This window comes from Octodon degus, unplaced genomic scaffold (assembly GCF_000260255.1).
Source record: "Octodon degus isolate 3935 unplaced genomic scaffold, OctDeg1.0 scaffold00039, whole genome shotgun sequence".
NCBI lineage: Eukaryota > Metazoa > Chordata > Mammalia > Rodentia > Octodontidae > Octodon > Octodon degus.
In genome coordinates this window covers 1,821,269-1,834,665 of record NW_004524615.1, presented here as the reverse complement: position 1 = coordinate 1,834,665, position 13,397 = coordinate 1,821,269, and the positions used below count along the sequence as shown (strand labels likewise).

The 13,397-nt window shown below is 53.9% G+C and overlaps 1 protein-coding gene across 8 annotated transcripts in view; it reads left to right on the top strand.

Annotated features, from left to right (window-relative positions):
- Arhgef7 (Rho guanine nucleotide exchange factor 7) overlaps positions 1–13,397 on the top strand; it is an 85,357-nt gene that overhangs the window by 25,373 nt on the left and 46,587 nt on the right. For 4 of the 8 annotated variants that reach the window (XM_023715158.1, XM_023715155.1, XM_023715156.1 and 1 more), the window contains exons 1-4: positions 329–389; positions 2,398–2,482; positions 4,964–5,094; positions 11,169–11,370. In XM_023715158.1, coding sequence (XP_023570926.1) covers positions 384–389; positions 2,398–2,482; positions 4,964–5,094; positions 11,169–11,370 — 424 coding nt within the window. In that variant the 5' untranslated portion in view covers positions 329–383. Of the gene's footprint in view, positions 1–328; positions 390–2,397; positions 2,483–4,963; positions 5,095–11,168; positions 11,371–13,397 lie in introns of those variants that run through there. The other 4 variants (XM_004631166.2, XM_004631167.3, XM_023715160.1 and 1 more) reach the window with 1 other exon arrangement.

The following is a 13,397-nucleotide window of genomic DNA, read 5'->3' as shown; positions in this document are numbered from 1 at the left end:
AGTACTAGGCAGGTTCTTAAGTCTCTGAGCTATATATCTGGCCCCCCTACAAAGGTTTCTGTTGCCACTTTTTGTTGCAAACTTTTCCATTCCAGGAATAGTTCAAATATCTTTGGCACGTGCTTGGCTCAGGCTTCTGTGGAGATTTGTGTCACCCCTGCTGCCCAGCTTTCCCTAGTGGACTGTGGCCAGTGATGGATGTCCCCTCAAGGTCCATGAATGGGTGGGCGGGCACAGCCGGTCAGGTGCTTCCTGGTCTCCACGTTGGACACTGCCTAGTCCTGCAATAACAGGAAGCCTCCTCATTTGCACATCCTGTGTTCTGGGTCCGGGCCTTGCTGCCTCGCTGCCTCGCCGCCTCGCCGCCTTGCCGCCTCGCCACCATGAAGGTCAGTGGCTGCTTATGTGTTTGTGTGCGTTAGACTCTTGCAGACTCTGGAACTAGTCCATAGCGGCCAGGGCCATCAGATCGTCCGTGTGAACATGTCAGTTAGGGGACTTGCGGGTCTGTGTGTGGGAAAGCTGAGGCCTATTCATGTTAGATCTACCCCTGCCTCCGGACCCAGGGCTTTGCGCAGGGCCCCGTCCTGGCCCCTTTTGGATGTTCTTGTTCAGTCACAGGCACTCACTAAGTCCTGAGTTGTCCAGGCTGGCTCACACTTGGACTGTCTCGTGTGCCACCAGCCCAGTTTAAGGTTAATACTTCCAGTTCTTTAAAAAGCTGCAGCTTAGCCTGTATTTGCCAGTAAGAGTGTGGTTGGTCAGTCTAGCTGGAGCCGCATTTGGAGAGTCGAACCCCGAGCCCTGAGATTGTTCTAAAGCCTCTGTTCTGATGAGTGCTTGGGCTTGCTCGCTTCTGGGACCCTCCTTGGGCGTGGAGGGTGAGTGTTAGTGTGCAGGTTCCTTCTGCGTGCACCATAGGCAGTGCCAGTGAGCTGTGCGTCAGGCGCCTTTCTGTCCCAGTGACTTGTTAGCCTCTGTGCTGAGATAGTTTTCCAAGTTCTTGGTCTTCTTTTCTTTATTCAGTGTGAGCAAGTACTGCAGAACTGGCTTCATCTTGTTATTTCAGAGAATGTGTACAGAGGAGTGTTAACTGGAGAGGGACCCAGGCCCTTCACCCTGAGCTACATTCCTAGTCCCCCCTGTCTGTCCGTCCGTCCTTCCATCCATCTGGTGTCAGGGCCTCGATAGAGGTTGCCCATGTTCAACCTGAACATGAAATCCCCCCTCAAGCACTCCTCAGAGTGCCTGGATGACTGCTGTGCCTTGTCATAGCTCACTGCTTAGCGTCTCTTGATGTTAAGTTCACTGGACCCCCTCCCTCCCCAGGACACACCTGGCTTGTATTTGCTGAGTATTGAGAGAGACATAGTTGACCACTTGTGCTCCAGGATGGCATGTAGACATATCATGGACTTATTTGGGGCCACCTGGTTGGGGCTCAAGTACATTCCTAGGCCTGTCTGCCTCAGGAAGCAAGACGAGGAAGACTTAGTCCGGAAGGAAGGAGGTGGGCGGGAGGTAGGAAGCGGGAGAGTTCCTGGCAGACTCTGCTAGGAGACCCAGGGTGGGGGTGGGAAGGTGGGTGCAGGGCAGGGGCTGTGCCAGCGCGTCCCCTCCCATGACCCATTTTGCCCCAGTGAGAGAGCACACAGCATGTTACACATTTGGTGCCTGAACAGTTTTTTTCTTGCCTCCGAGACTTATTTCAGGTTTTGTAGGGTAGTGAATGGTTTGATTACTAAAATTACTTTTGTGTGTTTATTTGGTGATTGCAAATGGCATGTCGTCTTTAGCCAGTGTTTGGAAGAGCTGTGCATATTTCAGCATGCCACGTGAGTTACTTGTGCACATGCGTGTGCGTGCACACACGTGCGCGCGCACACACACACACACACAGCTGCCTGCATCTGGGTGTGCTTCTGGGCTGTTTCTAACGCTAGGTGGGTGGTATGAAATTCTTCAGCCTGCCTGCCTGCTGCACCCCGTTTGACAGCTCAGCTGCCAGTCTCTGGACAGTGGGCAGGGCTGCAGGCCTGGTTCTCCTCCTGGCCCTCCTGTGGAGGCCTGGCCCTCAGTGCATAGACCTCTGGCCTATGTTTTCTTGGTGCCTTTGGAATGGGCTGCATTCATTCCTTGCCAGGGCCTGAAGGAGAGTCTGGCACTGACCAAGCAGACCCTTGTGGACCCAGCTGCGTGAGGAGGAGGCAGCGAGCTTCCTGTCCCAGCTGGGCCATTCGTGCTGTAGGGAGTGACCGCTGCACACCCCTCCCACTTCCCTGTCCCATAGCTTTGCCTCTGCTTAGGCTACCAGACGAGGACCCATCACCAGCCCTGTCTGTCCTGAACCTAACGGAGACTCAGCACTAATTTTGCTTATTTATTTTTTCTTTTCAGACGTTTGATGCAAATGATTTGTATCAGGGGCAGAACTTTAACAAGGTCCTCAGTTCCTTAGTGACTCTAAATAAAGTGACGGCAGGTAAGACTTTTTTTTATTAAATATGGGGTGTTGGGGGGACTGAATCCTTTGGTATTTGCTCACAAGGCAAAGTGAACCTTGCTGGGCTGGGATATAGCTCAGCAGCACAGTGCCTGCCTGGCAAGTGCAAGGTCCTGAGTCAATTCACAATACCAAAGAAAAAGTAAACCCCAAAATCTGATGTCAGAGTGAGCACTGCTGAGCTGTGGGAGTGACTTGAGCTGCCTGTTTGGTGGTTCCGTGGTGCTGTGTGGCATGAACACAAGGGCCACAGTCCTCCCCTGTGGCAGAAGGACTGGCTTCCCACATCAGCCACCCAGTGTCATGCTGGTCACTGGCAGCTGAGCCCTGGGGAGGGCTGGACTCCTTGCCTAGTAGTGAGAGGCAGGGCCACTGGGTCTGGTGCAGGTCACACCCTCCACTGGGACACTTGCCAGCCTGCATGAGTCTCCTTGCTAAGAGCCAACCCCTCTTTCTCTTCTCAGCAGTGTAAGCTTCTGTGGCAGGCAGGGACAGGAGCAGCCTCAATGAGTGGCACCTGTGGGTCACCTTTGCTCCACCCTGTGCCCTGGCATGGGCACCACGCAGGTGCTCTCTGCCTGCACATGGTGTGGAGCGCTGGTGAGTGGCAGCAGATGCCAGAGTTCAGACCTGGGGTGCTAGGACGGTGGTTCTCACTCCCCACACCCATTGGTGTTTGGGTGGAGGCTCTGTGGCTTTCAGGTAAGGGATGAGGCATGAAAAGACCGAGATCCACAGCCTTGGGTACTTGCTGTCCCTACCAAGTGCCCCGGGCGTGATGGCACATGCCTCTAAGTCTAGCACCCGCGAGTTTGAAACCAGCCTCTGCCATATCATGAGATCCTGTCTCAAAAAAGAAAAGTGTATTCTTGATGTCCTTGGGTTTGCGTGAATGTGAACTATATAGTTTTTCTTTATGAAGTTACATGTGGAAGTTAGGTAACTTGGTGCTCTCAGGTTCCAAATAATACTAGTGATCCCTCTCGGAAAGGTTTTTGCTTCTCTGTTGGCTCCTTGCTATAGCTTTTCAAAAGTTACTGCTTGGATGCGAACTCACCCTTACGGTAAGCGTTACGTGGTTGCAGTGTCCTTGGGATGCCTGTCCCCCACAGCCCTGTCCCTTCCAGGGCAGCACCCAGGCCTGAGCTGGGTGCTAGAGAGCCGGAGTCAAGATGCCAGAACTTGCCCAGGAGCAGGATGCAGGAAACAGGGCGACCTTAGGCGTCTGTCTCCTCAGGCAGAGACTGTTCTGCGGCACCCATTGCCGGCCTTGTGTAGGACTGTCGAGGCCGTCACTTCGGCTATGACAGCCGGGGTGGCCAGGTTGTTCCCAGCAGAGCCCTGGAGTTGCTGGCAGCAGTGTGTAGCTGGGACGGGATGGAGGGGCCACCAGGCTTCTGTGCTGCCCGCGCTGCCAGGCTGCCGTGTAGCGGTGAGGACCCTGTGTTGCTGGGCTGAGTGTGCCGGGCGTGGCTGTGACTGGGCTTTCTTGCAACGTTTTCAGACTTTCAGGAGTCAGCCGCTAATTTTGGGTTTTACGGACACCACACACAGTGAAAACTGGTATGGCAGGAGGGGCTGGGGACTGTCAGCCTCGTGGATGTCGCCACACAGCTGGAGGACCTGGGAGCCTCTCTCCAGCCTGCTTCCGTAGGCAGTTACTGCTGGCCTCACTTTTCCCTTCTCTGAGCCGAATCACGAGCATGGGCCGCTGGCCCCTGCTGGTTGGAGGAGCCATGTGTGGGATGGAGCCCTCCTTGCTGGCTCCCAGTGACCAGAAGTGGGCAGAGCGCACGCTCGCATGCTTGGAAGGCACTGGAGGGCACGGGGTCCTGGTTCCCGTGTGTGGTGCACGGGGAATTGAGCTGTTCTCAGATGGGTAACTGAAGGAGAGGCTTGCTTTTTCCAGGTGAAGGGAAGTATTAAAAACAGTCACAGAGGACCAGCCAGATAGCTCAGTGGATTAAAGTGCCTGCAAGCTGGCACAGGGGACGGGGGTTTGATCCCCGGGCCTGTTGTGCCAGCCCTGCCCGCAGGGCACACTGAGCTGGTGATTGAGACTGGGCGTGGTGGTGTGCACCTGTAATTCCAGGGTTTGGGAGGCTGAAAACAGGAGGACCACTACAAAGTCCAATCTGTGTAGTGAGACACTGTAGACCCCGTACTAAATACAAAAAAAAAAAAAAAAGAAAAATTCCGGTCACAAGACATTTTGTAAACTGTTGAAAAATGACACTGGAGAAGAACTGATAAGTAGTTGGCGTTGCAGATAGCGTCTGAAGAGGCGCTCAGGGGATGAATGCAAGGCGTTCATGAAGCAGACAGATCTGCTCTTTGTCCCCGCGTCCGTGGCCTGTTGGGTGGGACAGGCTGTGTCCTGTGTGCCAGCTGAGCTGGGGAGTCCGCGTGCAGCGGGCTGCGTGGCGCCAGGGGCTCAGGGCTGTGTGCTTTACTCTGCAGACATCGGCCTGGGGAGTGACTCCGTGTGCGCGCGCCCCTCCTCGCATCGCATCAAGTCCTTCGACTCCCTGGGCTCCCAGTCTGCACACAGTCGGACTTCAAAACTGTTCCAGAGCCAGTACAGGAGTTTGGTAAGTTGGGGAAATCTTACTGTTTAAACTCAAGTAGGTCTGGGGACATGAGCGTGTGCCGGTGTGTGTGGGGGAGCACACTTGTGCTACAGCGCCAGGCAGGTGTGAGGCTTTGCTTCCTGTCTGCTGCAGGGTGCCAAGGCCGGCTCCTCACCAGAGCCGCTGGGCTGTGCAGAGTGAGTGCTGCCAGAGCCCTTGCTCGTGTGGGGTACACTAAGGCACCATGCCCCGCTGGAGAGATGACGCTTCCTACACTCTGCCTCATCACGCTAGTTTATCTGTGGTGCACAGATGGGTAGAAATAGTGAGAAATCTGTGTGTAGAGGTACATAGCTGTACAGCGGAAGAGAGGCGTAGGACTAAAGACTCAGGAAGTGACTTGTTCTCTCCCAGAAAGCGTGGCTTTAGAGCGTTCCTAAGATGCAGGCATTTCCCAGAGGGGAGCCCCTCGTCCCCTGCTGCTCAAGTTGGGAGGAGGGGGAATGGATGGATAGGTGGGTGGTCATTCTGGGGAGGGACCAGGAGCCCACTTGGAAGTGCTCAGGGTACAGGCTCTGACTTGACAGGGAGGCTGGAGATGACTTTAGGGACAGCACTCACGTAGGATTGGACCCCACTGCCTGGGGTCACCCCAGCTGCTGCCCCTGGCAAGACATGCCCTCTTGGGCGCCCGCTGGCCTTGGCAGTCAGCACCTGTGAGCGTGTGGCTTCCTGATTGGCTCTCTTTAGAGGCACACAGTCAGTTGTAGTGAGAGTCTAAGGAGAGCCTGCTTCTTCAAGAGACTTCAGGCCCCTCCACCACCCTTCCACTCTGATCTGGTGAGGTTTGTACGTTTTGTGAGTTGAACGTCATTTAGAGAGTTGGTGTTAAAGCAAAGTGCCATGAGGGAATGTGGTTATCTCTGCTGTAGTGTTTTGAAGTGAGACTAACTGGGCTGTCTCCTGTTCCTGGGCTGGCCATGCAGGGGTGGTGTCCTGGGGCCTGCGGCCACCATCCCTGGTCAGAGAACCTGACGCTGGCGGAAATTTGCAGAATACCCTTGTGAGTGTCATGATTCCAGACTGAGAAGAAAAGCTCAGGCCACCTGGATCGTAACCTGAGTTAGCTTTGTGACATCTGGGAGGGAAAGGTAGATCAGCACACTTGCCCTTCCATCATGGCAGTTCTTTTACTTTTTTTTTTTCCTAAGTAAAGGAGGAGTGGATTGCAAGTGTACAATTTCAAATAAAATAAAGTATAAGGTTGGTAATAGACATTTCTGAAATCATAATTAGATGAGGCTTCCCTGTTTCTTCACAGAAGGCAAGCGGTGCTTGAGAGAAGGGGCCTGCCCGCCTCCCTCTTGCTGTGGGCGGCTGCTGGGATGTGGCCTCCCGCCCCTTCTGCGCCTTGCCTGCCTTCATTGGTCTGGGACCCGAGGGTGGCTGGGTCTTTGTCCTTGGAATTTTCGGAGAGTGCTTAGCGGTAGCTAGCACCACGAGGAGTTTTCTCTTGGATTAGATGTAGTCTGTAGTGAGGCGAGAGTGGCCAAGTGTGTGTCAGACCTGGGTGCTGTGGCACGGAGGATCCCGTTGTCATCTGCCTTCTTCTGTGATTGTGCTGCCACCACCGAGCTGAAGCTAACACAGGCTGTATCTGTGGCTTTCGGCACCAGTTTGGGTCACTTAACACTGTGCTTGGAGCACTGTGCTGCAGACACTGTCTGTTCCACAGCTGCCACTGAGTGGCTTTGCCCCGCCACTTGGCAGAGCTGGTGGTTCTCCGCGGGTCGCTGCTGCAGGCTGATTTCTGCCGTGGGTGTCTAGGAGACCTGAGTGGCTTGGGAGTGTGGTTGACCCTGCAGTGGGAGCTGACACTTCCCCGTGGGTGTCTCTCCATGTTCCGGGGGTGGCGTCCTCTGGCTCCTCTCAGATGTGCTCTCCATCGGCCCCACTCTGAGGGCCTCGCACCCGGAGGGAAAATGAGGGGTTAAGAGTGTGGTGGACCCGGGCTGGGGTTGCCTGTTGAAGTCCTTTTTTCCTTGTTTCTAGGACAGAATACCTGACACCTGCAAAATGTGGCTGCCAGGGTCCCACCTTGTGGCCACCTGATTCGCTAGCAGTGTTCTCACCAGCTCCCCATTAGCTGCAGAGGGCCTGTGTGCCCGTCTGCGTGCATCATTGTTGCCCTGTCAGGCAGCAGAGTAGGAGTGCGACCTCTGGCTGCCTCTTCAGACCTGTTGTATTGGTGACGGTGGATGTGTAAAGCACTCGTATACACTCAGCAAGATGGGCTTCTGCCCGCCGGGCGTTGCCGAGCGCCGGGCGTTGCCGAGCGGGCAGCATCGGGTAGCTGCAGGCACCTCGGGGATCCCTGTTCATTTCCTCCAGTACAGACGAGGCGTGCCTGTCCTTGGTTTGCTCTGTTGTGTTATAGACAGTCCTGGAACAGCTTGCTGAGCCCAGCAGATAACAAACCGTGGTTTCAGATTGCTGCTTTAACAAGGGATTGGAGAGGGTATAGTGGTTCACGTCTGCCATCCTGGCACTCTGGAGGGCTGAGGCAGGAGGACCAAAAGGTTGAGCACAGCCTGGACAACTCAGTGACATGCAAGACCCTGTCTGAAAATGAAAAAGGGGCTGGGGGTGCAGTGCAGTGTAAGGGTGCCAGATTCAGTCTCCAATGCCAAGAAAAGGAAAAAAAGAAGAAAAGGACCTTCCCGTGATGGGACAGTGCTTATATTTGTTCTGCGCTGTGTCCTTTGACACTGGTAGCAAACAGTGAGCGGAGCCCTCCTTCCTAGCCCTTGTCTTGAAGTGGGATGTCCAGCTGCAGCAGAGCTCTTCCGGAGCCCCGCTGGGGCCTGTCCCCAGCATCCCACCCCCTGGCCTCTGTGGAGCAGCAGTACGTTAAGGCAGTCAGCACTCCCTGGCTCCGGTGCCGAGTGCTCAGGAAACTGGGAACTCTGCACAGCTGTGGACAGCTGCCTGTGCCCATCCTCGGCAGTGCTGGTGCTGAGGCTCCTCTCTGCACTTAGAAGTTGCTCCTGCTTGCTTCCCTGGCCCCACAGTCCAGGCTGGAGGGCTCCTGGCTCTCCTCCGTGTAGCTTGGTTTCCCTTCTGCTCCATCCCCTCTTCTCTGCAGAGCTTTGCCTGGCTGCTGGCAGGACCGTGCCTGGCGTGTGTGCCTTGTGGGCCTCCCTCTCATAGGCTTTTCATCAGGTGGGAGTGCACGCCATATGCATTACAGGAAGTGTGGTGCGGTGCTGATCCTGGTCACCACCTGGTCTGCAGGAGGAGACTGGATGCCACGTGGCACCCAGAGGGGTCCCTCTCCCGGGAGCAAGGACATGTGGGGTGCTTCTCTGTGTGTTGCTCTCCTACCTTACCATCAGAGGGCTGGGAATGCGGCATTTGAGCTGAAACCAGCAGTAGCAGCCTTCCCTGCATGTTGAGAGATTTTGATAGTAGATTCTTGGGCTGTGTTGTGTTTTGTTTAATCTTTTAACAGTGTTTTGAATTAATAAATGGCACATTTGTAATTATTGGTTAATGTTTGCCATTTAAACATGCCTCTGAGGCAGTCGTTGGGAAGATTCCTGCCGTCCCCACTGCTCTTTGCCGGGACCTGCTGTGTCTGCTTGCCCTCTGCTGGGTGTGTTGGTGGTGGGCCCAGCTCCGCAGCTTGCTGCTCAGCCACTCCTGGTTGTTTCCTCTGCTCTAGGTTTTTGCTTGGGTGTGTCTGAATAAAATACCTGTTTTCTTTTGGCTCATTTCCAGTGCTGTCCCTGTGGACTCTCTTTCCATCTGGCCTGGATGGCCTGGATAGGTGGGTGCCCTTTCCGCAGGAGCCAGGTGCCCCCCTGACCTAAGCCAAATCTGTGTCGGGTCCATGATTCGGACCAGGCTACCAGTGTTCCTGTGGAGCCATGTCTTAACCAGTGGCTCTTCTTCCTTTCCTCACAATAGTGTTCTCTGGGGTGCGTCTCTGCGTCCCTGTTGCAGATGGCAGCCCTGTGCTAAGATTCCCTTTTTGCACACTCCAGCACGTTAGAGCTTTTCTCACTGTGCCTGAGCCCTACACCCCATGCCCTGGTCAGCCTCGGGCTCGCTGTGCAGCGCACAGGCTGGGCTGCTTCCCCTCCTCTGGGGTGCCCTCTGACCTGTGGTGCTCATACTGCTTCACACCTTTCTTGTTCCCGGGGTTTTACCTGTTCTGAAGGCACATGCTTTTCACAGTTACTTAAATATTTCAGGATCCTGTATATGCACAGGTGTATGTTGAGATTTTCATTGCCTTTGGTTTTCAGATGTCTAATTACTATATAAGGTGTGACCTGGCTGAGTGGCTTCATGATGGTGATCCGCCGAGAGGTTCCTTCAGGCCCCAGAGACTGTAAGTGTGCAGTTTTGCCCACTCTGGGTCGCCTTCCTCCTCTCCACTGCCCATAGCCTCAGTGCCGGGGAGAGCCCTGTCATCCCAAGAGGCCCTGGCTCTGCTTGGAGTTTTCCCTCGTAAGTCAGTTTGAGTAGTTTTATAAGTCCTATTTTTTCCTGCCGAGGTTTTCTGCTTCTCTTTTTACCAACCTCAGGAGAATTTGTTGTTGCTGCTTGTAGACTGTGGCTCTTGTGGTGACTCCTATTTCTGCTTCCTTCTGTTGTGCTGTTGCATTGCTTGGTGGTTGGAATTCCTTTGTTCAGCTGTGAGTGTCCTGCTTACGGGAATGTTTCTGCTGCGTCCCAGCCACCTCGAAGATGGGTGCTGGAGTGGCTGGGTCCTCTGAGCCTCTGTCTCTGCTGGCCAGGGCCTTGTGTCCCCTGGCCTCTGTTCCTGGCTGTGCACCCATGGTATGGCAGTGTAGTTGGCTGCTGTGGCCTGCTTGGTTTTGGAGTTTCCCAGGGGGAGGGTGGCAGAGGTTGGAGAAATAAAGATAAGGGATAGAAAGCTGAGGTCAGGTGGTGTCCTCTTTCCAGATGGAAGGTAGGGAACTGCCCCGCCACTGTAGTGTGTTTGTTCGTGCATTTGGCAGGTTAGTATGGTGTGACATCCCTTGCCTAGCAACCCATGCCTTGGATTGTCTTGGAGCCTGGTGTTCTGTGGACTGATGCAGCTTGTTCATGTGGTTTGCGCTGCAAGCTCTCTGCTGTTCTCCCGCCAGGCTGGCCTTGTCCTTACATACGGGATCCGTTTCCAGCTTCAGCCCCTTCCTACAGGTGGTTCCTGCTGGAAAGGTGCTGAGGGCCGTGTGTGGAGGGGGTATATTGAGAAGAGCCGGTGGATTTTCCCCTGTGGGAGGCGAGTCGGCATGGTGCCTTGTCTCCTGAGGCTCTGCTGGGTTGCCCCTTTCTACTCTGGCAGTGATCTAGGGAAACCTCACCTAGGCGGAAGAGACAGTGGCCTGTGGGCTCTCCTGCCCTAGACGCAGTGTATAGCTCTGAGAGCAGCAGTGGTGGGGGCAGTGTTCTCTCTGTACCCACTTGGCAGGAGCTTGGCACAGTGGGAGCCTGGACTCTGCAGTGGGCATTTCTTAGTGGGGATTTGTAGACCTTTTTCGAAGTTAGTTTAGAAATATGTGTTAAACCTGCAGTGAGTTGTGTGTGTCCTCTGACGAGAAGGTACACTCCAGGTGTGTTTCTATTTGTGTGTAGGGATGGGTGTGCAAGCATTTGTAATGCAGCCTTGGTTTTCAAAACAAGAGAAATACTTTAATTTATAGAAAAATGCCATGAATGACCCCAAAGTGTACGAATAGAGAGGCTGATTAAGTAATGGCACAGTCAGGCAGCACAGTGACACCTGGGTCATGGCTGGTGTGTTCTGCTGGGGAATTGAGCACAGTGATTGTGCCCCGTGTGTGGTAGAGATGTGGCTTGGGGCCATCTGAGTGTGTGAGCAGGTATGTGGGCCTTGCAGGCCTTGCCGGTCGGGGCAGGCACCAGGGACAGACTGGGACTGGAGCGGCCTGACCTGAGCCTTTCTGGGCGTTCTCCCATGCTTGGGCTCCTCTTGCACGACAGTGACTTGTGATTGGATGCCGAGGATGGTAAATGAGTAAGTGCTGTGATGTTCTTCCTCCCCCCTCCCTGTTTCTTAGGACATGACCGATAACAGCAGCAGTCAGCTGGTAGTAAGAGCCAAGTTTAACTTCCAGCAGACTAACGAAGATGAGCTGTCGTTCTCGAAGGGCGATGTCATCCACGTCACTCGAGTGGAGGAAGGAGGCTGGTGGGAGGGCACACACGACGGCAGGACCGGCTGGTTCCCTAGCAACTATGTGCGCGAGATCAAGCCCAGTGGTGAGTTGGGCCTGGGCAGGGGGCTGTGCTGCTGCCTCAGCTCTGGGGAGGAGGAGGGAGCGCATGGGTGGGGTGTGCCTCCCTGCACTGGGGTGCCCAGTAAAGGGCTCAGTTCTGAGAAACTGGCTTGAAACTCTCTCCTGACATTTTGTTTTGCAGATAGAAAGAGAAACATCTTAAACCTGTGAAGGTCCCTGTACCCCCGGCCCCCATCCCCTCCCAGTTGAGGCAGGATTGCTACATTGCCCAGGCTGGTCTTGAACTCTCGGATTCAAGCATGCCCCTGCCACACCCCTGAGGTAGCTGGGACCATAGGCGCACCCCGCCACGCCCCACCGTCAGGCTTCTTGTTACACTTCCATGTTAAGATGTACTTTACCCTTTTCCAGGGTCAGCACTGTGGCTTGGGGGCGGTAATTCGTAGGCTGCATTTCAGTGTCATCGACGTGGGTGCTTTTGCCAGTCATGTGGGTGGGTAGTTTCGGCCATGTTTTGGTACCAGTAATCATATTTACATTTATCTTTTGCCTTTGTTTCTGTGATTGACACTGGTTATTTGCCTGTTCCAGACTGGTCTTTGGAAGGCCAGTGTTCTTTTGCAGGGGAATGCATACCGCAGTAGTCTTTGCTTTGTTTTTAGACAGCCTAGCAGGATCTTTTCTCTGAGGCTGGTGGTTTGGGTCCTGCCATGTGGCTGTGGCTACGAAAGTTCTACAAAGCACTAACTGTGTGCCTGGTCCAGGGTATTCATGGGCCACAGTGCCATTGGTCACCCGACATAGTGGTCGCCTGGTAGGCCAAGGCCACAGAGCGGCAGTGTGAACTGAGGGAAGCTCTAAGCAGAGCGCTGCGTCTCGTGAACACCACTGAGTAGTTCTTGCCTTGCAGCTACTTCACTTTAAGGCAGAAAAGACAAAGCTTATAGATGGGAGATGGAAATTTTGCTACAAAAATATTTTCTCTGTGATAGTTTTTCTCTGTAATATTTTCTCAGAAGATAAGTATTTTACCATGGCAGCAAGCAGCTCTGATTGTGGAATTCTGTGATGTTGGATTTTGGAGACAGCGCACAGCTGTTCCCAGTATGATCATATAAAAAGTTCATAATGTACACCTCACTATTTTAAGCATTTCGAAGTGTTTATAGTATAGCATTGATCACATGTTGTTGAGTAAGGGGAGTGGGTACCCACCACCACCACCCACCTCTAAGGTCCAATCTAGGGAGCACTGGCTCGCCGCTCCCTTCCCCAGGCTGTGTCCCCGCTGCTCTGTCTGTCTCTGTGAATCTGGTGGCTCTCTTCAGGAACCCACGCAAGGGGGAGCCTACTGTTTTAATTGTTTTAACACCCTTATTTCACTGAGCATGAAGTGCTCAGCACCCACACTGGTTGTAGCATGTGTCTGATGTCCTTTGCTGGGGCTCAGTGATAATCTTGAGTATGTGCTGAGTGTGTTTGCCTGCTCGTGGACTCCCAGGGGGCCTCCAGCTTCTGCTTTTGCTTCTATTCAGTGTGCACTCTGCTGGGCTTCTGATGGGGCGATGCCTGGGCAGACTCATTGAAAGTTTTAGCCTCCGAAGTCTGAAGTCCATTTAGTCGCTCCCGACCTGCTGACTGTCGTAGCTCAGCCTAGCCACTTACGCACGCACACGGCAGTCATGCAGCCTGCAGCTGGGCATCATGGGAGTTGTATTGCATAGTGCTACCCTGGGAAGAGGTCAGGACTCTTGTTAGCACAGCTTCTACTCAGTGTGCCTTACTTTTGACCAGTGTGAATTTCAGTAAGGGCAGGGCTGTCACTGTATACTCAGGAATGAGATTTCTGGATCAGATGGTAATCGAAGGCTTAATTTTTAAGGAACTGCTATTCTGTCTTCTAGAGTTTGGTACCATTGGTGTTGTACAGTCCCACCAGCAGTGTGCCAGAGTTCAGGTTCTCCACATCCTCGCCAGCCTAGGTGTTTTTGATTATATCCATTCTGTGGATGTGATAACTGTAACCTGTCGACTTGCTTTGAGTAAGAC